Source organism: Dendrobates tinctorius, unplaced genomic scaffold (assembly GCF_039654945.1).
Source record: "Dendrobates tinctorius isolate UK_male_01 unplaced genomic scaffold, ASM3965494v1 ptg000236l, whole genome shotgun sequence".
NCBI classification, from domain to species: Eukaryota; Metazoa; Chordata; class Amphibia; order Anura; family Dendrobatidae; genus Dendrobates; species Dendrobates tinctorius.
Window position 1 is genome coordinate 4121732 of NW_027361903.1, and position 24315 is coordinate 4146046.

Consider the following 24315-nt stretch of genomic DNA (forward strand, 5'->3'; position numbering starts at 1 on the left):
TCCCGGAAGTGCGCCGTGAAGCCGTTTCCAGAGAAGTGAAGGCAATGTTAGAGTTAGGAGTCATTGAGGAATCGCACAGTGCGTGGTCCAGCCCGATTGTGCTAATTCCTAAACCGGACGGCACCATCCGGTTCTGCAATGACTTCAGGAAACTGAATGCGGTCTCAAAATTTGATGCCTACCCCATGCCCCGGGTCGACGAGTTAATAGATCGGTTAGGAAAAGCCCGGTATATTACGACCCTTGACCTAACAAAGGGGTATTGGCAGATCCCTCTGGTGGAGGCTGCCAGAGAAAAGACGGCATTTGCTACGCCGGAAGGTTTATTTCAGTATGTGTATATGCCGTTTGGACTGCACGGGGCACCGGCGACCTTCCAGAGACTGATGGATCGAGTCTTGAGGCCACATAGGCGGTACGCTTCGGCCTATTTGGATGACATTGTCATTTACAGCTTGGACTGGGAGACTCATCTCCAGAAAGTACAAGCTGTGATTGACGACCTGTGGGAGGCAGGTCTAACCGCGAACCCCAAGAAATGTCACATCGGGCTAGAAGAAGGTATGTAATTGGGAGGGGTGTTGTTAAACCCCAGGTTGATAAGATTCAGGCGGTTCAGGACTGGCCACAACCTGTCAACAAGAAGCAGGTGCAAGCCTTCCTGGGGATCGCCGGTTATTATCGCCGGTTCATACCCAATTTTGCAGCCATCGCTACCCCCCTGACGTATCTTACAAAAGGGAAAGACTCCGTCATGATTAAATGGAGCTTAGCGGCTGAAGAAGCCTTCCATGGCCTAAAACGGGCACTTTGCTCTCAGCCCGTACTGGTGACTCCGGACTTCCGCAGTGAGTTTGTGGTACAAACGGATTCCTCTGAATCCGGTATCGGGGCTGTACTCTCACAAGTGAGGGACGGAGTGGAACACCCAGTCCTCTATCTCAGCAGGAAGCTGAATAAACACGAGAAAAGGTATGCAGTCATAGAAAAAGAGTGCCTTGCCATTAAGTGGGCTCTAGAGGCCCTCAAATATTACCTGGTGGGCCGAAAGTTCAGGCTGATCACTGACCATGCCCCTCTCAAGTGGATGCACTTGAACAAGGAACGGAATAGCCGGGTGACCCGGTGGTTCCTTGCCCTGCAGGCCTACACTTTTACGGTGGAGCACCGCCCAGGGGTACAGATGGGAAATGCAGATGCCCTGTCCCGAGTGCACTGTTTGGCGGGTGTCATTGCTCGACTGGAGTGGTCTGAGCAGAAGGGGGGGATATGTGAGAATCATGTGGGAATAGTGGATGAGGGCAGGTATATCTCGCCCAGATTCCTTTCCTATGTGGCCTAGTCTGGTCAGTATCGCACCTGCTTACTAATGGATAAGGGGAGGTGGATATAAAAGGATGCAAGGTGGTTGTGTGAGTGTCTCAGCCTGGGAACACAGAGAGCCTGTCTGTGTGAGAGACACACGTGAGTGAAAGCAGTGTCCACTGCAACTGTGGTTTGGCTGGACGGGAGAAGCCCGCCAGTTGGTAGTTAGGTTGTCCATTGTTTAGTTAGTGCCGGACAGGCAAGGATTTGTTTTATGTTTTATTTCCTTTTGCATTGCTTTCACTATTAATAAACCTGACCCAGGGTCAGTTACACCCGAATCCCAGCTCTGCGCCTGAGTTTCATGCGGAACGCACGTGACCTTTGACCCCAGCAAAGCCGATCCCGGAGTGTTTTATCACAATACGTCTTGCATTGGTGGCCTTGCATTATTCATGCTTCTGTGGTGGAAGCAAAGCTGAACTGATCCTGAAAAATGCAGCAAAACCTGATTTGCTAAGCAGCTTCTTTACTGCCAAGAGAGCAGTTTTTGCTGGCAGAAAAAATACAGTAAAAATGCAACATGTGAACATAACCTGAAACTATGAGGCTATGTGCATACGTTGCGGTTTTTTTAGAGTTCTTGCGGCGTTTTTCCGCTACGAAAACGCTAACAAAATGCATCCCATGCAATCCTATGGGATTCCGCATTGCTGTGCTAATGCTGCAGATTTTTCCGCTGCGGAATCTCATAGCGGAAACATCCACAGCATGTTCATTCTTTGTGCGGAATCGCGGCGTGAAGGTACGTCATGGTGCTGCAGTGTGACACCCAGAAGTCACCCGTCTGTCCGCGCCTCTCTGTGAGATGAGTCACTATCTGACCTCATAGTCCCCACCACTTGCCCCGGAGACACCTACACGGGGCTCTCGGTGACCCCAAGCTCTGACGATCAATGACTCTGCTGCCCTCAGTAGATAGAGGAGGGATAAGTCCTGACACTTCTGAAGTCTATAATTTCCTCTACAAGGTCCAGGGCAGGAAGAACGTCCTTAACCCTTTCCTGTATAGTGCGCTCCTCCAGGCCCAGAATAATGTCAGGAATGTCCGCTCCCGCGCCGCACATCACATCTTCACTCTCTTATCATTGATCCATACACGTATCAGTCACCGCTGAATCCCCCAAAATAACCCCCAGTATGTAGAGGCCACTTTATTATTCATCTGGTGCCAGACCTAGGTGGAAGGTTAAAAAGTTGGACTAAAAATTGGAACAAATTTAAGCAAAAAGATTTCACATTTTATCTTCCCACTAAAAAAAATGGAAATCAGCAAAAAAAAAAAAAGGATTTTTGTTAATTATCAAATTTTAAAATGTCACAAGGAGAAAGTAGAAAGGGTTAACGGGAACGCGAACTATTAAAAAAACTCAGCAGATTTATTAAAACTTTTGCAACTTTTCTGATGTGACCGGTGTGGATCCTGCGCTGTTCACACGCGGCAGATTACAGACATTTCTGACTGTTCTGCATAAATCCTGGCACCCACGGCAGAGACGTCTCTCGGCCCATCTTCACACATTCAGTATTTGGCCAGTATTTCACATCAGTATTTGTAGCTAAAGTCAGAAGAGGGAAAGTCTAATAGAAAACCGTCACCACGTCTGCATTTATCACCCACTCCTGCTTCTGGCTCCAAATACTGATGTAACACTCTGAACGTGGCCTAAGAACGAGACTCGCTGCGGTCGTCCTACAGGGGCAGCCAGCGGGGTCGGGGTATGAGCAGGTTAGTCAGTGGGGGTCCGCAGCCGTCCACAGAGAATCTCTGGTGTGATCAGTGATTGTGACTGATACCGGACAGCGTCAGACCCACCACCAGTAGGATAATGGGGGTCACAGAACAACATGAGAGCGTTTAAGAACCCCACCATCAGCTCTTCTTGGGCTGCGTTCACACTTCCGTTTGGTGCAGTTTTCCTCCGCTCCAGTCCTCACGGCCCCAGCAGATCATGTTCTCAGGATTTCTTCCATACAGGCGTCTGTTGTCCTCCAGGACTGGAGCTGAGGAATCACTCACTGATGGAAACGGGGACTAGGGGTCCCGATGATTATTGTGAGGTCCATCTGGGATCTGCATCATGGAAGTTTCTAGAGCAGAAAAAATTGCACAACGAAGAATTTTTTTTCTTCTGTTCCAAAAACAAACACAAAATTGTATCCACACAGATCCATGAACCGGAGTGTGAACGCAGCCCAAACGGGATCATGCGGAGCAGCAGTCTTTAGGCGACGTTCAGACTGGGATATTTATCTGCAGGTTTTTTGTCTTTGTGTCCTGATGCCTCAGCAATCAGCTCAGCAGATGGTATCACACAGGATAGGATTAGATACACGGCTCAGCAGTCAGTATCACACAGGAGAGGATTAGATACACAGCTCAGCAGTCAGTATCACACAGGATAGGATTAGATACACGGCTCAGCAGTCAGTATCACACAGGAGAGGATTAGATACACGGCTCAGCAGTCAGTAACACACGATATGATTAGATACACGGCTCAGCAGTCAGTAACACACGATAGGATTAGATACACAGCTCAGCAGAAAATATCACACGGGAGAGGATTAGATACACAGCTCAGCAGTCAGTATCACACAGGAGAGGATTAGATACACGGCTCAGCAGTCAGTATCACACAGGATAGGATTAGATACACGGCTCAGCAGTCAGTATCACACAGGATAGGATTAGATACACGGCTCAGCAGTCAGTATCACACAGGAGAGGATTAGACACACGGCTCAGCAGTCAGTATCACACAGGAGAGGATTAGATACATGGCGCAGCAGACAGTATCACACAGGATAGGATTAGATACACGGCTCAGCAGTCAGTATCACACAGGAGAGGATTAGATACACGGCTCAGCAGTCAGTATCACACAGGATAGGATTAGATACACGGCTCAGCAGTCAGTATCACACAGGATAAGATTAGATACATGGCTCAGCAGTCAGTAACACACAGGATAGGATTAGATACATGGCTCAGCAGTCAGTATTACACAGGAGAGGATTAGATACACGGCTCAGCAGACAGTATCACACAGGATAGGATTAGATACACGGCTCAGCAGTCAGTATCACACAGGATAGGATTAGATATACGGCTCAGCAGTCAGTATCACACAGGATAGGATTAGATATACAGCTCAGCAGTCAGTAACACACAGGAGAGGATTAGATACACAGCTCAGCAGTCAGTATCACACAGGATAGGATTAGATACACAGCTCAGCAGACAGTATCACACAGGAGAGGATTAGATACACGGCTCAGCAGACAGTATCACACAGGAGAGGATTAGATACACGACTCAGCAGTCAGTATCACAGAGGATAGGATTAGATACACAGCTCAGCAAACAGAAACACACAGGATAGGATTAGATACACGGCTCAGCAGTCAGTATCACACAGGATAAGATTAGATACACAGCTCAGCAGTCAGTAACACACAGGAGAGAATTAGATACACGGCTCAGCAGTCAGTATCACACAGGATAGGATTAGATACACGGCTCAGCAGTCAGTATCACACAGGATAAGATTAGATACACAGCTCAGCAGTCAGTAACACACAGGAGAGGATTAGATACACAGCTCAGCAGTCAGTATCACACAGGATAGGATTAGATACACGGCTCAGCAGTCAGTATCACACAGGATAGGATTAGATACACAGCTCAGCAAACAGTATCACACAGGAGAGGATTAGATACACAGCTCAGCAGTCAGTATCACACAGGATAGGATTAGATACACAGCTCAGCAGACAGTATCACACAGGAGAGGATTAGATACACGGCTCAGCAGACAGTATCACACAGGAGAGGATTAGATACACGGCTCAGCAGTCAGTATCACACAGGATGGGATTAGATACACGGCTCAGCAGTCAGTATCAGACAGGATAGGATTAGATGCACGGCTCAGCAGTCAGTATCACTCAGGAGAGGATTAGATACACGGCTCAGCAGACAGTATCACACAGGATAGGATTAGATGCATGGCTCAGCAGTCAGTATCACACAGGATAGGATTAGATGCACGGCTCAGCAGACAGTATCACACAGGAGAGGATTAGATACACGGCTCAGCAGTCAGTCTCACACAGGACAGGATTAGATACACGGCTCAGCAGTCAGTATCACACAGGATAAGGTTAGATGCACGGCTCAGCAGACAGTATCACACAGGATAGGATTAGATACACGGCTCAGCAGACAGTATCACACAGGATAGGATTAGATACACGGCTCAGCAGTCAGTATCACACAGGATAAGGTTAGATGCACAGCTCAGCAGACAGTACATGATAGACATTGGATACTTTGTCACCCACAATTTTCTGTATTTGTAGCTCTGGAGCGGCTGCTGACGGAGTTGGAGGATTTCCTGAATATTCTGGATAAGGAGAACCTCAGCAGCGCGGCGATCCTGAAGAAATGTCTGCTGTCCGAGATCCTGCAGATGTGCCTGAAGACCAACAGCAGTAAGTGCTGCGACGGCCGACACCTAGAAAAGATGAGAAACCTAGAACTGACTCCTGAACCCTCAGACTGTGTTCACATTGAGGTTTTTTTTTCCGTGTTTTTTTTTCCTGAGGTTTTTTTTCCAGCGGATTCTCTTCAAAATCCTGAAAACTGGCTCCAGAAACTTGTCCAATTCGTTTTCATGGAAACTTCACATTTCTGTTGATACGAGGAGATTTTTGATCCGCTGATCACTTCTTTCTGAAGCAGAACCTGAACGAAACGTCTGTAATTCAGGCTCCAACAAGAGGCAGCAAAGAGAAAGAAAAACTCTTCTAAAACTATTCAGAAAAAGTCTAGAATCAGCAGCGTCTCCAGAAGCTCTCTCCACTTGGAAAACTCATGGTTGTTGAACGCCTCAGAATAAAAAAGCTCCATGTGAACACGGCCTTAGAGTGAGGGTGCAGCCTATGGTCCTGACCACCATAATCCCGCTCTGACTTGTGAATGGGGGCTTCTGTGGGGGGTCCATGTGGTTGGGATCAGGAGACTATGGCGATCAGGCAGTTTTGTCTCAGTGTTGCAGTGGGCTTCCTGCATTAGAAGCCCTCCTCTGCCTATAATAAGAGAAGGCTATTTGGCCCCTATACAGTTTTGGGGGTGGGGGCCTCCTGGATTTATTATAGGAGCCCTGAAAAGACCCTAAAGATAAAGGGCAGGTAATCAGGGCAGCGTTCACATTACAAGGCCGCGGTCTCGTGTTGTCCATATTGCAGGTGGAGATGAATACATCTACATGAACAAGGTGCTGGCTCCAGACAAGGACACCACACCAGGCCCCGACTCTGGTAGGTGCCAACATCATACAGCGGCCCACTGAGTGAGACCCCCAGGCTGACATTAATCCCTATAAATCTCTCTTTTCACAGGAGAAAGATCGGACCCTCCAGCCCAAGAACCACTGACCAATGGGGTGTCAGTGCTGCACGCTGCGGCCCCACAGAAAAGTCTGCCGGACCTCCCACCTCCGAAGATGGTAAGTGACGTTATATGGATCTCCGTAGTATAGCGGTGGCATAGGCTGTAGGCAGCGTTAATAATCACATTCTTCCTAGAGCTTCACGTCCTTATACACGCTCTGGGACCCGTCCTCCCCTTCAGACATAGTGTATATATTTGTGCGCTGTTTTTATGGGGTTGTTCGCCTCTCGCTGCAGTCACGCGCTGTTAGCACAAGTCAGAAATGACGCCGCATTCCATTTTACTCTTAGAGATTAGTAGTGAGAAATATTTTTGATAAATTAGCATCAAAAGCCAATAGAGTGACACCTTTCACCGTCCGCAATGTATCACCATCCGCAAAGTATCACCGTACACAGTGTATCACCGTCCGCAATGTATCACCGCCCGCAATGTATCACCGCCCGCAATATATCACCGTACACAGTGTATCACTACCCGCCATGTATCACCGCCCGCAATGTATCACCGTACACAGTGTATCACTACTCACCATGTATCACTGTCCGCAATGTATCACCGCCCGCAATGTATCACTGACCACAATGTATCACCGCCCGCAATGTATCTCCGTACACAGTGTATCACCACCCGCCATATTTCACTGTCCGCAATGTATCACCGCCCGCAATGTATCACCGTACATAGTGTATCACCACCCGCCATGTATCACTGTCGGCAATGTATCACCGCCCGCAATGTATCACCGTACACAGTGTATCACTACCCGCCATGTATCACCGCCCGCAATGTATCACTGACCACAATGTATCACCGCCCGCAATGTATCACCGTACACAGTGTATCACCACCCGCCATGTATCACCACCCGCCATGTATCACTGTCCGCAATGTATCACCGTACACAGTGTATCACCATTCGCCATCTATCACTGTCCGCAATGTATCACCGCCCGCAATGTATCACCGTACACAGTGTATCACTACCCGCCATGTATCACCGCCCGCAATGTATCACCGTACACAGTGTATCACCACCCGCCATGTATCACTGTCCGCAATGTATCACCGTACACAGTGTATCACCACCCGCCATGTATCACTGTCCGCAATGTATCACCGTACACAGTGTATCACCACCCGCCATGTATCACTGTCCGCAATGTATCACCGCCCGCAATGTATCACCGTACACAGTGTATCACCACCCGCAATGTATCACTGTCCGCAATGTATCACTGACCACAATGTTTCACCGCCCGCAATGAATCACTGCCCGCCATGTATCACCTCCCGCAATGTATCACTGACCACAATGTATCACCGCCCGCAATATATCTCCGTACACAGTGTATCACCACCCGCCATGTATCACTGTCTGCAATGTATCACCGTCCTCCATGTAGCACCGTCCCCAATGTATCACCGTCCCCAATATATCACCGCCCGCCATGTATCACCGCCCGCAATGTATCACCGTCCCCAATGTTTCACCGTCCGCCATGTATTACCGTCCTCAATGTATCACCATCCCCAATGTATCACTGTCCGCCATGTATCACCGCCCGCAATGTATCATTGTGCACAGTGTATCACCGATTGCCATGTATCACTGCCCGCAATGTATCACCGTCCACCATGTATCACCGCTCACCATGTATCACCGTCCCCAATGTATCACCGCCTGCAATGTATCACCGCCCGCAATGTATCACCGTCCGCCATGTTTCACCGTCCGCCATGTATCACTGTCCGCAATGTATCATCCGCCATGTATCACTGCCCACAATGTATCACCGCCCGCAATGTATCACTGCCCGCAATGTATCACCGTCCCCAATGTATCATTGTGCACAGTGTATCACCGATTGCCATGTATCACTGCCCGCAATGTATCACTGCCCACAATGTATCACCGCCCGCAATGTATCACCACCCGCAATGTATCACCGTCCCCAATGTTTCACCGTCCGCCATGTATCACCGTCCGCAATGTATCACCGTCCCCAATGTATCACCGCCCGCAATGTATCATTGTGCACAGTGTATCACCGTCCGCCATGTATCACTGCCCACAATGTATCACTGCCCGCAATGTATCACCATACACAGTGTATCACTACCCACCATGTATCACCGCCCGCAATGTATCACCGTACACAGTGTATCACCACCCGCCATGTATCACCGTCCGCAATGTATCACCGCCCGCAATGTATCACCGCCCGCAATGTATCACCGCCCGCAATGTATCACCATACACAGTGTATCACTACCCGCCATGTATCACCGCCCGCAATGTATCACCGTACACAGTGTATCACCACCCGCCATGTATCACTGTCCGCAATGTATCACCGCCCGCAATATATCACTGACCACAATGTATCACCGCCCGCAATGTATCACTGTCGGCAATGTATCACCGCCCGCAATATATCACCGTACACAGTGTATCACTACCCGCCATGTATCACCGCTCGCAATGTATCACTGACCACAATGTATCACCGCCCGCAATGTATCACCGTACACAGTGTATCACCACCCGCCATGTATCACCACCCGCCATATATCACTGTCCGCAATGTATCACCGTACACAGTGTATCACCACCCGCCATGTATCACTGTCCGCAATGTATCACCGCCCGCAATGTATCACCGTACACAGTGTATCACTACCCGCCATGTATCACCGCCCGCAATGTATCACTGACCACAATGTATCACCGCCCGCAATGTATCACCGTACACAGTGTATCACCACCCGTCATGTATCACCGCCCGCAATGTATCACCGCCCGCAATGTATCACCGTACACAGTGTATCACTACCCGCCATGTATCACCGCCCGCAATGTATCACTGATCACAATGTATCACCGCCCGCAATGTATCACCGTACACAGTGTATCACCACCCGCCATGTATCACTGTCCGCAATGTATCACCGTACACAGTGTATCACCACCCGCCATGTATCACCGTCCGCAATGTATCACCGCCCGCAATGTATCACCGCCCGCAATGTATCACCGCCCGCAATGTATCACCATACACAGTGTATCACTACCCGCCATGTATCACCGCCCGCAATGTATCACCGTACACAGTGTATCACCACCCGCCATGTATCACTGTCCGCAATGTATCACCGCCCGCAATATATCACTGACCACAATGTATCACCGCCCGCAATGTATCACTGTCGGCAATGTATCACCGCCCGCAATATATCACCGTACACAGTGTATCACTACCCGCCATGTATCACCGCTCGCAATGTATCACTGACCACAATGTATCACCGCCCGCAATGTATCACCGTACACAGTGTATCACCACCCGCCATGTATCACCACCCGCCATATATCACTGTCCGCAATGTATCACCGTACACAGTGTATCACCACCCGCCATGTATCACTGTCCGCAATGTATCACCGCCCGCAATGTATCACCGTACACAGTGTATCACTACCCGCCATGTATCACCGCCCGCAATGTATCACTGACCACAATGTATCACCGCCCGCAATGTATCACCGTACACAGTGTATCACCACCCGTCATGTATCACCGCCCGCAATGTATCACCGCCCGCAATGTATCACCGTACACAGTGTATCACTACCCGCCATGTATCACCGCCCGCAATGTATCACTGATCACAATGTATCACCGCCCGCAATGTATCACCGTACACAGTGTATCACCACCCGCCATGTATCACTGTCCGCAATGTATCACCGTACACAGTGTATCACCACCCGCCATGTATCACCGTCCGCAATGTATCACCGCCCGCAATGTATCACCGCCCGCAATGTATCACCGCCCGCAATGTATCACCATACACAGTGTATCACTACCCGCCATGTATCACCGCCCGCAATGTATCACCGTACACAGTGTATCACCACCCGCCATGTATCACTGTCCGCAATGTATCACCGCCCGCAATATATCACTGACCACAATGTATCACCGCCCGCAATGTATCACTGTCGGCAATGTATCACCGCCCGCAATATATCACCGTACACAGTGTATCACTACCCGCCATGTATCACCGCTCGCAATGTATCACTGACCACAATGTATCACCGCCCGCAATGTATCACCGTACACAGTGTATCACCACCCGCCATGTATCACCACCCGCCATATATCACTGTCCGCAATGTATCACCGTACACAGTGTATCACCACCCGCCATGTATCACTGTCCGCAATGTATCACCGCCCGCAATGTATCACCGTACACAGTGTATCACTACCCGCCATGTATCACCGCCCGCAATGTATCACTGACCACAATGTATCACCGCCCGCAATGTATCACCGTACACAGTGTATCACCACCCGTCATGTATCACCGCCCGCAATGTATCACCGCCCGCAATGTATCACCGTACACAGTGTATCACTACCCGCCATGTATCACCGCCCGCAATGTATCACTGATCACAATGTATCACCGCCCGCAATGTATCACCGTACACAGTGTATCACCACCCGCCATGTATCACTGTCCGCAATGTATCACCGTACACAGTGTATCACCACCCGCCATGTATCACCGTCCGCAATGTATCACCGCCCGCAATGTATCACCGCCCGCAATGTATCACCGCCCGCAATGTATCACCATACACAGTGTATCACTACCCGCCATGTATCACCGCCCGCAATGTATCACCGTACACAGTGTATCACCACCCGCCATGTATCACTGTCCGCAATGTATCACCGCCCGCAATATATCACTGACCACAATGTATCACCGCCCGCAATGTATCACTGTCGGCAATGTATCACCGCCCGCAATATATCACCGTACACAGTGTATCACTACCCGCCATGTATCACCGCTCGCAATGTATCACTGACCACAATGTATCACCGCCCGCAATGTATCACCGTACACAGTGTATCACCACCCGCCATGTATCACCACCCGCCATATATCACTGTCCGCAATGTATCACCGTACACAGTGTATCACCACCCGCCATGTATCACTGTCCGCAATGTATCACCGCCCGCAATGTATCACCGTACACAGTGTATCACTACCCGCCATGTATCACCGCCCGCAATGTATCACTGACCACAATGTATCACCGCCCGCAATGTATCACCGTACACAGTGTATCACCACCCGTCATGTATCACCGCCCGCAATGTATCACCGCCCGCAATGTATCACCGTACACAGTGTATCACTACCCGCCATGTATCACCGCCCGCAATGTATCACTGATCACAATGTATCACCGCCCGCAATGTATCACCGTACACAGTGTATCACCACCCGCCATGTATCACTGTCCGCAATGTATCACCGTACACAGTGTATCACCACCCGCCATGTATCACTGTCCGCAATGTATCACCGCCCGCAATGTATCACCGTACACAGTGTATCACCACCCGCCATGTATCACTGTCCGCAATGTATCACCGCCCGCAATGTATCACCGTACACAGTGTATCACCACCCGCCATGTATCACTGTCCGCAATGTATCACCGCCCGCAATGTATCACCGTACACAGTGTATCACCGCCCGCAATGTATCACTGTCCGCAATGTATCACTGACCACAATGTTTCACCGCCCGCAATGTATCACTGCCCGCCATGTATCACCTCCCACAATGTATCACTGACCACAATGTATCACCGCCCGCAATATATCTCCGTACACAGTGTATCACCACCCGCCATGTGTCACTGTCCGCAATGTATCACCGTCCTCCATGTAGCACCGTCCCCAATGTATCACCGTCCCCAATATATCACCGCCCGCCATGTATCACCACCCGCAATGTTTCACCATCCCCAATGTTTCACCGTCCGCCATGTATCACCGTCCGCAATGTATCACCATCCCCAATGTATCACCGTCCGCCATGTATCACCGCCCGCAATGTATCATTGTGCACAGTGTATCACCGATTGCCATGTATCACTGCCCGCAATGTATCACCGTCCGCCATGTATCACCGCTCACCATGTATCACCGTCCCCAATGTATCACCGCCCGCAATGTATCACCGCCCGCAATGTATCACCGTCCGCCATGTTTCACCGTCCGCCATGTTTCACCGTCCGCCATGTATCACCGTCCGCAATGTATCACTGCCCGCAATGTATCACCGGCCACCATGTATCACCACCCACAATGTATCACTGTCCGCCATGTATCACCGCCCGCAATGTATCACTGCCCGCAATGTATCACCGCCCACCATGTATCACCACCCACAATGTATCACTGTCCGCCATGTATCACCGCCCGCAATGTATCACTGCCCGCAATGTATCACCGTCCCCAATGTATCATTGTGCACGGTGTATCACCGATTGCCATGTATCACCGCCCGCAATGTATCACTGCCCACAATGTTTCACCGTCCGCCATGTATCACCGTCCGCAATGTATCACCGTCCCCAATGTATCACCGCCCGCAATGTATCATTGTGCACAGTGTATCACCGTCCGCCATGTATCACTGCCCACAATGTATCACTGCCCGCAATGTATCACCGCCCACCATGTATCACCGCCCGCCATCTATCACCGCCCGCAATGTATCACCACCCGCAATGTATCACCGCCCGCCTTGTATTATTGCCCGCAATGTATCACTGCCCGCAATGTTTCACCGCCCGCAATGTTTCACCGCCCGCCATGTATCACCGTCCCCAATGTATCACCACCCGCAATGTATCACCGCCCGCAATGTATCACCGTCCCCAATGTTTCACCGTCTGCCATGTATCACCGCCCGCAATGTATCACCGTCCCCAATGTATCACCGTCCGCCATGTATCACCGCCCGCAATGTATCATTGTGCACAGTGAATCACCGTCCGCCATGTATCACTGCCCACAATGTATCACTGCCCGCAATGTATCACCGCCCGCCATGTATCACCGCCCGCAATGTATCATTGTGAACAGTGTATCACCGATTGCCATGTATCACTGCCCACAATGTATCACTGCCCGCAATGTATCACCGCCCGCCATGTATCACCATCCGCAATGTATCATTGTGCACAGTGTATCACCGTCCACAATGTATCACCGTCCGCCGTGTATCACCGCCCGCAATGTATCATTGTGCACAGTGTATCACCGTCCGCCATGTATCACTGCCCACAATGTATCACTGCCCGCCATGTATCACCGCCGCCATGTATCACTGCCCGCCATGTATCATTGTGCACAGTGTATCACCGTCCGCCATGTACAGTCATATGTAAAAGTTTGGGCACCCCTATTAATGTTAACCTTTTTTCTTTATAACAATTTTGGTTTTTGCAATAGCTATTTCAGTTTCATATATCTAATAACTGATGGACTCAGTTATATTTCTGGATTCAAATGAGGTTTATTGTATTAACAGAAAATGTGCAATCTGCATTTAAACAAAATTTGACCGGTGCAAAAGTATGGGCACCCTTATCATTTTCTTGATTTGATCACTCCTAACTACTTTTTACTGACTTCCTGAAGCACTAAATTGGTTTTGTAACCTCATTGAGCTTTGAACTTCATAGCCAGGTGTATCAAATCATGAGAAAAGGTATTTAAAGTGGCCACTTGCAAGTAGTTCTCCTATTTGATTCTCCTATGAAGAGTGGCATCATGGGCTCCTCAAAACAACTCTCAAATGATCTGAAAACAAAGATTATTCAACATAGCTTTTCAGGGGAAGGATACAAAAAGTTGTCTCAGAGATTTAACCTGTCAGTTTCCACTGTGAGGAACATAGTAAGGAAATGGAAGAACACAGGTACAGTTCTTGTTAAGCCCAGAAGTGGCAGGCCAAGAAAAATATCAGAAAGGCAGAGAAGAAGAATGGTGAGAACAGTCAAGGACAATCCACAGACCACCTCCAAAGACCTGCAGCATCATCTTGCTGCAGATGGTGTCACTGTGCATCGGTCAACAATACAGCGCATGCATAACGCCTTTTTGTATGACCAAACAACTCAATCTTTGTTTCATCAGTCCACAGGACCTTCTTCCAAAATGTAACTGGCTTGTCCAAATGTGCTTTTGCAGACCTCAGGCGACTCTGTTTGTGGCGTGCTTGCAGAAACGGCTTCTTTCGCATCACTCTCCCATACAGCTTCTCCTTGTGCAAAGTGCGCTGTATTGTTGACCGATGCACAGTGACACCATCTGCAGCAAGATGATGCTGCAGGTCTTTGGAGGTGGTCTGTGGATTGTCCTTGACGGTTCTCACCATTCTTCTTCTCTGCCTTTCTGATATTTTTCTTGGCCGGCCACTTCTGGGCTTAACAAGAACTGTACCTGTGTTCTTCCATTTCCTTACTATGTTCCTCACAGTGGAAACTGACAGGTTAAATCTCTGAGACAACTTTTTGTATCCTTCCCCTGAAAAGCTATGCTGAATAATCTTTGTTTTCAGATCATTTGAGAGTTGTTTTGAGGAGCCCATGATGCCACTCTTCATAGGAGAATCAAATAGGAGAACTACTTGCAAGTGGCCACTTTAAATACCTTTTCTCATGATTTGATACACCTGGCTATGAAGTTCAAAGCTCAATGAGGTTACAAAACCAATTTAGTGCTTCAGGAAGTCAGTAAAAAGTAGTTAGGAGTGTTCAAATCAAGAAAATGATAAGGGTGCCCATACTTTTGCACCGGTCAAATTTTGTTTAAATGCAGACTGCACATTTTCTGTTAGTACAATAAACCTCATTTGAATCCAGAAATATAACTGAGTCCATCAGTTATTAGATATAAGAAACTGAAATAGCTGTTGCAAAAACCAAAATTGTTATAAAGAAAAAAGGTTAACATTAATATGGGTGCCCAAACTTTTACATATGACTGTATCACTGCCCACAATGTATCACCGCCCGCAATGTATCACTGCCCACAATGTTTCACCGTCCGCCATGTATCACCGTCCGCAATGTATCACCGTCCGCCATGTATCACCGCCCGCAATGTATCATTGTGCACAGTGTATCACCGATTGCCATGTATCACTGCCCACAATGTATCACCGCCCGCAATGTATCACCGTCCGTCATGTATCACCATCCGCAATGTATCACCGTCCGCCATGTATCACCGTCCGCCATGTATCACCGCCCACAATGTATCATTGTGCACAGTGTATCACCGTCCGCCATGTATCACTGCCAACAATGTATCACTGCCCGCAATGTATCACCGCCCGCAATGTATCACTGCCCACAATGTATCACTGCCCGCCATGTATCACCGCCCACAATGTACCACTACCCGCAATGTATCATCGTCCGCAATGTATCACCGCCCCCAATGTATCACCGCCCCCAATGTATCACAGCCCGCCATGTATCACCGCCCGCAATGTATCACTGTCCGCCATGTATCACCGCCCGCAATGTATCACTACTCGCAATGTATCATCGTCCGCAATGTATCACCACCCCCAATGTATCACTGTCCGCCATGTATCATCGTCCGCAATGTATCACTGCCCGCAATGTATCACTACCCACAATGAATCACCGCCCGCCATGTATCACCGCCCGCAATGTATCACCGTCCGCAATGTATCATTGCCCGCCATGTATCACCGCCCGCAATGTATCACTGTCCGCCATGTATCACCGCCCGCCATGTATCATTGTGCACAGTGTATCACCGTCTGCCATGTATCACTGCCCACAATGTATCACCGCCCGCAATGTATCACCGCCCGCAATGTATCACCGTCCGACATGTATCACCGCCTGCAATGTATCATTGTGCACAGTGTATCACCGATTGCCATGTATCACTGCCCACAATGTATCACCGCCCGCAATGTATTACCGTCCGTCATGTATCACCATCCGCAATGTATCACCGTCCGCCATGTATCACCGCCCACAATGTATCATTGTGCACAGTGTATCACCGTCCGCCATGTATCACTGCCCACAATGTATCACCGCCCGCAATGTATCACTGCCCGCAATGTATCACTGCCCGCCATGTATCACCGCCCGCAATGTATCACTACTCGCAATGTATCATCGTCCGCAATGTATCACCGCCCCCAATGTATCACCGCCCCCAATGTATCACAGCCCGCCATGTATCACCGCCTGCAATGTATCACTGTCCGCCATGTATCACCGCCCGCAATGTATCACTGTCCGCCATGTATCACCGCCCGCAATGTATCACTACTCGCAATGTATCATCGTCCGCAATGTATCACCGCCCCAATGTATCACTGTCCGCCATGTATCATCGTCCGCAATGTATCACTGCCCGCAATGTATCACTACCCACAATGTATCACCGCCCGCCATGTATCACCGCCCGCAATGTATCACCGTCCGCAATGTATCATTGCCCGCCATGTATCACCGCCCACAATGTATCACTGTCCGCCATGTATCACCGCCCGCAATGTATCACTACCCGCAATGTATCACCGTCCGCAATGTATCACTGCCCGCCATGTATCACTGCCCGCAATGTATCACCGTTCACAATGTATCACCGTCCGCAATGTATCACCGTGCACAGTGTATCACCGATCGCCATGTATCACCGCCACAATGTATCACTGCCCACAATGTATCACCTTTTGCCATGCATCACTCCCCACAATGTATCACTGCCCACAATGTATCACCGTCCGCAGTGTATCACCGTCCGCAATGTATCACCGCCTGCCAAGTATCACCATGCACAGTGTATCACTGATCGCCATGTATCACCGTCCGCAATGTATCACTGCCCGCAATGTATCACCGTTCTCAATGTATCACTGCCCGCAATGTATCACCGTGCACAGTGTATCACCGATCGCCATGTATCATTGTCTGCAATATTTTACCGCCCGCCATGTATCACCGCCATGTATCACCGTGCACAGTGTATCATCGTCTGCAATGTATCACTTCCCACAATGTATCACCGCCCGCCATGTATCACCGTCCGCCATGTATCACCGCCCGCCATGTATCACCGTGCACAGTGTATCACCGTCCACAGTGTATCACTGCCCACAATGGATCACCGCCCGCCATGTATCATCGTCCGCAATGAAAATCGGATGGCGATATTATTTCAGCTCCAAAAAATAGCATTTATGACATCTGTGGTGACTATATAGACGTATTATTGAACACTGTATGGTGGTATTATTAGTGTTGTATATGGTGGTAATATATGGACGCTGAGTGACGGTATTATTTGTTCACTGTATAATGAATTTTTATACTGTAATGACAACACTTGGTTTCTATTATTTGGATACTCAATGATGATATTAGTATGAGTTTTATATGTTTGTATTATTTGGACATGTGGTATAATTAGAATTTTTACAGTTTAAGATAATGATTTTATTCATACAATGTATGGTGGTATGCCACTATAATGTCGTAATAATAAAATTGTTTACAGTGCGGAAAATAAGTATTTGATCCTCTGCCGATTTTGCACGTTTCCCCCCTACACAGAATGGAGAGAACTGTAATTTTTATCGTAGCTACCCTTTACCTGGGAGAGACAAAATCTAGAAATAAAATCCAGAAAATCACATTGTAGGATTGTCACATAATTTGCATTTTATTGCATGAAATAAGTATTTGATACAATAGAAAACAGAACTTAATATTTGGTGCAGAAACCTTTGCTTGCAGTTACAGAGGTCAGACGTTTCCTGTAGTTCTTGACCAGGTTTGCACACACTGCAGCAGGGATTTTGGCCTCCTCCTACATACAGATCTTCTCCAGATCTTTCAGGCTTCGGGGCTGTCACTGGGCAACATTGAGTTTCCGCTCCATCCAAAGACTTTCCATTGGCTTCAGGTCTAGGCCACTCCAGGAGCCACTCCTTAATTGCCCCGGCTGTGTGTTTCGGGTCATTGTCATGCTAGAAGACCCACCCCCAATGCATCTTCAATGCTCTTACTGGAGGAATGAGGTTGTTGGCCAAAATCTCGCAGTACATGATCCTATCCATCCTCCTTTCAATACGATGCAGTCACCCTGTCACCTTTGCAGAAAAGCACCCCCAAAGTATGATTTTTCCCCCACCATGCTTCATGGTTGGGTTGGTGTTCTTGGGATTGAACTCCTTCTTCTTCCTCCTAGCACGGCGAATAGAGTTGATACCATAAAGTTCTATTTTGGTCTCATCTGACCACATGACCTTCTCTCCTGCCTGCTCTGGATCATCCAGATGGTCTTTGGAAAGCTTCAATCGGGCCTGGACATGTGCTGGCATGAGCAGGGGGACCTTGCGAGTCATGCAGGATTTTACTCCATGACGGCTTAGTATATTACTAATGGTAATGTTTGAGACTGTGGTCCCAGCTCTCTTCAGGTCAATCACTAGGTCCTCCCGTGTAGTTCTGGGCTGATTCCTGACCTTTCTCAGAATCATCCTTACCCGACGAGGAGAGATCTTGCATGGAGCCCCAGACCGAGGAAGATTGACAGTCATCTTGTGTTTCTTCCATTTTCTAATAATTGTGCCAACAGTTGTTTCCTTCTCACCTTAGACAGCTCTTTGGTCTTGGCCATGGTTGAAAGTTTGGAATGTGATTGAGTGTGTGGACAGGTGTCTTTTATACAGGTAACAAGGTCAAACAGGTGCAATTAGTACAGGTAATGAGCGCGGAGTAGGAGGCTTCTTACAGAAACACTAACAGGTCTGTGAGAGGCAGAATTGTTGCTGGTTGGTCGGTGATCAGATACTTAATTCATGCAATTAAATGCAAATTAATGATGTAACAATCCTACAATGTGATTTTCTCAATTTTATTTTTCGATTCTGTCTTTCACAGGTGAAGTGTACCTACGATAAAAATTACAGATCTCTCCATTCTGTGTAGGTGGAAACCTGCAAAACCAGCAGTGTGTGAAATACTTATTTTCCCCACTGTATCACTGGGACACTGTGTTTGGTATTACCGTATATATTTACTACATTTCATGGTATTATTAGAATTTTACTTGAGGTTAATATTTGGACTCTGTATTGTGGTATGATAAAAGTTTTATAATGTATTATTTGGACACTGTATGGTGATGTTATTTGGACACTGTATGGTGGTGTTATTTGGACACTGTATGGTGATGTTATTTGGACACAGTATGGTGGTGTTATTTGGACACTGTATGGTGATGTTATTTGGACACTGTATGGTGGTGTTATTTGGACACTATATGGTGGTATTATTTGGACACTATATGGTGGTATTATTTGGACACTGTATGGTGATGTTATTTGGACACTGTATGGTGATGTTATTTGGACACTATATGGTGGTATTATTTGGACACTATATGGTGGTATTATTTGGACACTGTATGGTGATGTTATTTGGACACTATATGGTGATGTTATTTGGACACTGTATGGTGATGTTATTTGGACACTGTATGGTGGTGTTATTTGGACACTATATGGTGGTATTATTTGAACACTGTATGGTGATGTTATTTGGACACTATATGGTGATGTTATTTGGACACTGTATGGTGATGTTATTTGGACACTGTATGGTGGTATTATTTGGACACTGTATGGTGATGTTATTTGGACACTGTATGGTGATGTTATTTGGACACTGTATGGTGATGTTATTTGGACACTGTATGGTGATGTTATTTGGACACTATATGGTGGTATTATTTGGACACTATATGGTGGTATTATTTGGACACTGTATGGTGATGTTATTTGGACACTATATGGTGATGTTATTTGGACACTGTATGGTGGTATTATTTAGACACTGTATGGTGATGTTATTTGGACACTATATAGTGATGTTATTTGGACACTATATGGTGATGTTATTTGGACACTATATAGTGATGTTATTTGGACACTATATGGTGATGTTATTTGGACACTATATAGTGATGTTATTTGGACACTATATGGTGGTATTATTTGGACACTATATGATGATGTTATTTGGACACTGTATGGTGATGTTATTTGGACACTATATGGTGATGTTATTTGGACACTATATAGTGATGTTATTTGGACACTATATGGTGGTATTATTTGGACACTATATGATGATGTTATTTGGACACTGTATGGTGATGTTATTTGGACACTATATGGTGATGTTATTTGGACACTGTATGGTGATGTTATTTGGACACTATATGGTGGTATTATTTGGACATTATATGGTGGTAATATTTGGACAGTGACACTAATAGTCTTTAGTATAATAGTTATCAGTGTGATATATCAGTAATTATATATTTTCTCTATATACACTTGAGACCCACAAAATTCTATTTACCAGCAGATTCCCGTCACTGAGGGAAAAACGAATGAGTTTATGATAATACTAGATGGTGGCCCGATTCTAACGCATCGGGTATTCTAGAATATATATGCAGTTTATTTTTGAAGATTTAATAATAATGCAATAATACACCCCCCAATCCTGATATGTATGGTCCCCTCACCCCCAATCCTGATATGCATGCTACCCCTCAACCCCCTATCCTGGTATGCATGGTCCCCTGACCCCCCAATCCTGGAATGCATTGTCCTCTCACCCCCCAATACTGATATGCATGGTCCCCTGACCCCCCAATCCTGGAATGCATTGTCCTCTCACCCCCCAATCCTGGTATGCATGGTCCCCTGACCCCCCAATCCTGGAATGCATTGTCCTCTCACCCCCCAATCCTGATATGCATGGTCCCCTGACCCCCCAATCCTGGAATGCATTGTCCTCTCACCCCCCAATCCTGGTATGCATGGTCCCCTGATCCCCCAATCCCGGAATGCATTGTCCTCTCACCCCCCAATCCTGGTATGCATGGTCCTCTCACCTCTCTTTCCTGGTATGCATGGTCCTCTTACCCCCCTTTCGGGGTAGACATGGTCGCCTCACCCCCCAATCCTGGTATATGGGTCGCCCTCCCAGGGCTGTGGGGTACTCGGTACCGGGCTGGTGTCAGTGGGATGTGTCACAGCAGCAGTGACCTGGTCTGTGGCCCTGGGCGCCCAAGTAATGGGGAAATGTAATGGTGTAATGGAATTGAATAGTTCGTGAAGCCACCTGTGGTGTTCGGCAAGGGAGATGTTAAGCCGACGCTGTAGACAGATCCTCTGGGACAGATGGTGGGATGCAGCAATGGTGGTATAGCCCTCCACACGCACGGCTGTTGTCCCAGGGCAGTGTAGATGTGGGGACACCTAGATGGTGTCGTGTCCGGCGCAGGGAATGTAGCAGTGCTGGCGGACGCAAGATGGAATGGAGGACACCAGGGCTTGTTTCAACGCTTTACTCAAAGTTCTTGGTATCCACTGGTGCCCGCTTCCAAGTCAGGCTTCTCCTCTCCAACACTCCGCCAACATGTACCTGTCTTGAACGACTCCTCTATTGCGCCTTTTAGTGTGAAGAGCTCCAGTACCGTGGTTACTCTGTAGTGCCTCCTGTCAGACGTTCCTAACAACTCTACTTATATGACAGACAGCTGTAGCCTGATCAGGGACCTCCTGGATCCCGGCTCTCTATCCGTGTTGCTGTTGTGTCCCAAGTCTTGGATGGGAGTAGTGCATTTACAGCCAACTACTCCACCGGTGTCTGCTGCAGAACCATAAATGTCCTTACAACCTCGGGGACCGGGCCCCGGCCTTGCGCTGAGAGCCTATAGGCAGGGTTCCTCTTCCAACCCACAACTCCTCTCTGTTCTCCTACTCCTTCGTTCCGCGCTGTTCCTTCTCTCTCTTATGGAAGCTTAGGTTGCAGGTCTACGTCTTTCTCCTTCTGTTCCTTTCCTAGGGAGCTCGTTCCACTAAGACCAGTCCTCAGCCTCGCCTGACTGACTGTCTTCCTCCGCCTTGAGCTCCCCTCAGGCTGACCTTCTGTCCGCCTGCTTTCTGACTCCGACTCCCCGTCTGACTGACCTGACTCAAATTCTAAACCTTCCCACTCTTTTATATCTAACTCCACCCACCTCCCAGCACATCTCGTGTTACGAAGCAAGGACCCACGAAAGGTGCTCTGCTACCCTCTAAGCATGGAGCCGCAATCTGGTCCATTGCTGAACTATCCTGGGTGTGGGTGCAGGTGTTGGAGTGTGGAAAGGAGTTCCCAACTTACCTAGTTGGTGGGGCACTACACCTTAGGAGAAGGTGCAGTACCTCTGTGGCGACTGAGCCTCAGGGGCGCCACATATGCATGGTTCTCTCACCCCCCAATCCTGGTATGCATGGTCCCCTCACCCCCCTTTGCTGGTATGCATGGTCCCCTCACCCCCCTTTCTTGGAATGCATGGTCCCCTCATCCCCCTTTGCTGGTATGCATGGGCCTCTCACACCCCAATCCTGGTATTATGCTCACTGTCACCCCCCTTTCCTGGTATGTATGGTTCCCTCACCCCCCAATCCTGGAATGCATGGTCCTCTTACCCTCCTTTTGGGGTATACATGGTCCCCTCACCCGCCAGTCCTGGTATGCATGGTCCTCTCACCCCCCCAATCCTGGTATGCATGGTCTCCTCACCCCCCTATCCTGGTATGCATGGTCCCCTCACCCCCCTTTCTTGGTATCCTTGGTCCTCTCACACCCCAATCCTGGTATGTATGCTCACCGTCACCCCCTTTCCTGGTATGTATGGTCCCTTCACCCCCCAATCCTGGTATACATGGTCCCCTCACCCCCCTATCCTGGTATGCATGGTCCCCTCACCCCCCTTTCTTGGTATGCATGGTCCCCTCATCCCCCTTTGCTTGTATGCATGGGCCTCTCACACCCCAATCCTGGTATTATGCTCACTGTCACCCCCCTTTCCTGGTATGTATGGTTCCCTCACCCCCCAATCCTGGTATGCATGGTCCCCTCACCCCCCTTTCCTGATATGCATGGTCCCCTCACCCCCAAATCCTGGTATGCATGGTCCTCTTACCCTCCTTTTGGGGTATACATGGTCCCCTCACCCACCAGTCCTGGTATGCATGGTCCTCTCACCCCCCCAATCCTGGTATGCATGGTCTCCTCACCCCCCTATCCTGGTATGCATGGTCCCCTCACCCCCCTTTCTTGGTATCCTTGGTCCTCTCACACCCCAATCCTGGTATGTATGCTCACCGTCACCCCCTTTCCTGGTATGTATGGTCCCTTCACCCCCCAATCCTGGTATGCATGGTCCCCTCACCCCCCTATCCTGGTATGCATGGTCCCCTCACCCCCCATTCCTGGTATGCATGGTCCCCTCACCCCCCCTTTCCTGGTATGCATGGTCCCCTCACCCCCTATCCTGGTATGCTTGGTCCCCTCACCCCCCAATCCTGGTATGCATGGTCCCCTCACCCCCTATCCTGGTATGCATGGTCCCCTCACCCACCAATCCTGGTATGCATGGTCCCCTCACCCCCTATCCTGGTATGCATGGTCCCCTCACCCCCCAATCCTGGTATGCATGGTCCCCTCACCCCCCAATCCTGGTATGCATGGT

At 48.6% G+C, this 24315-nt stretch overlaps 1 protein-coding gene across 1 annotated transcript in view; it reads left to right on the forward strand.

Moving 5' to 3' along the window:
• Window positions 1–24315, forward strand: part of AFAP1L2 (actin filament associated protein 1 like 2) — a 214468-nt gene that overhangs the window by 117330 nt on the left and 72823 nt on the right. Inside the window, exons 2-4 of the mRNA XM_073556613.1 lie at window positions 5731–5862; window positions 6619–6690; window positions 6772–6878. Coding sequence (XP_073412714.1) covers window positions 5731–5862; window positions 6619–6690; window positions 6772–6878 — 311 coding nt within the window. The remainder of the gene's footprint in view (window positions 1–5730; window positions 5863–6618; window positions 6691–6771; window positions 6879–24315) is intronic.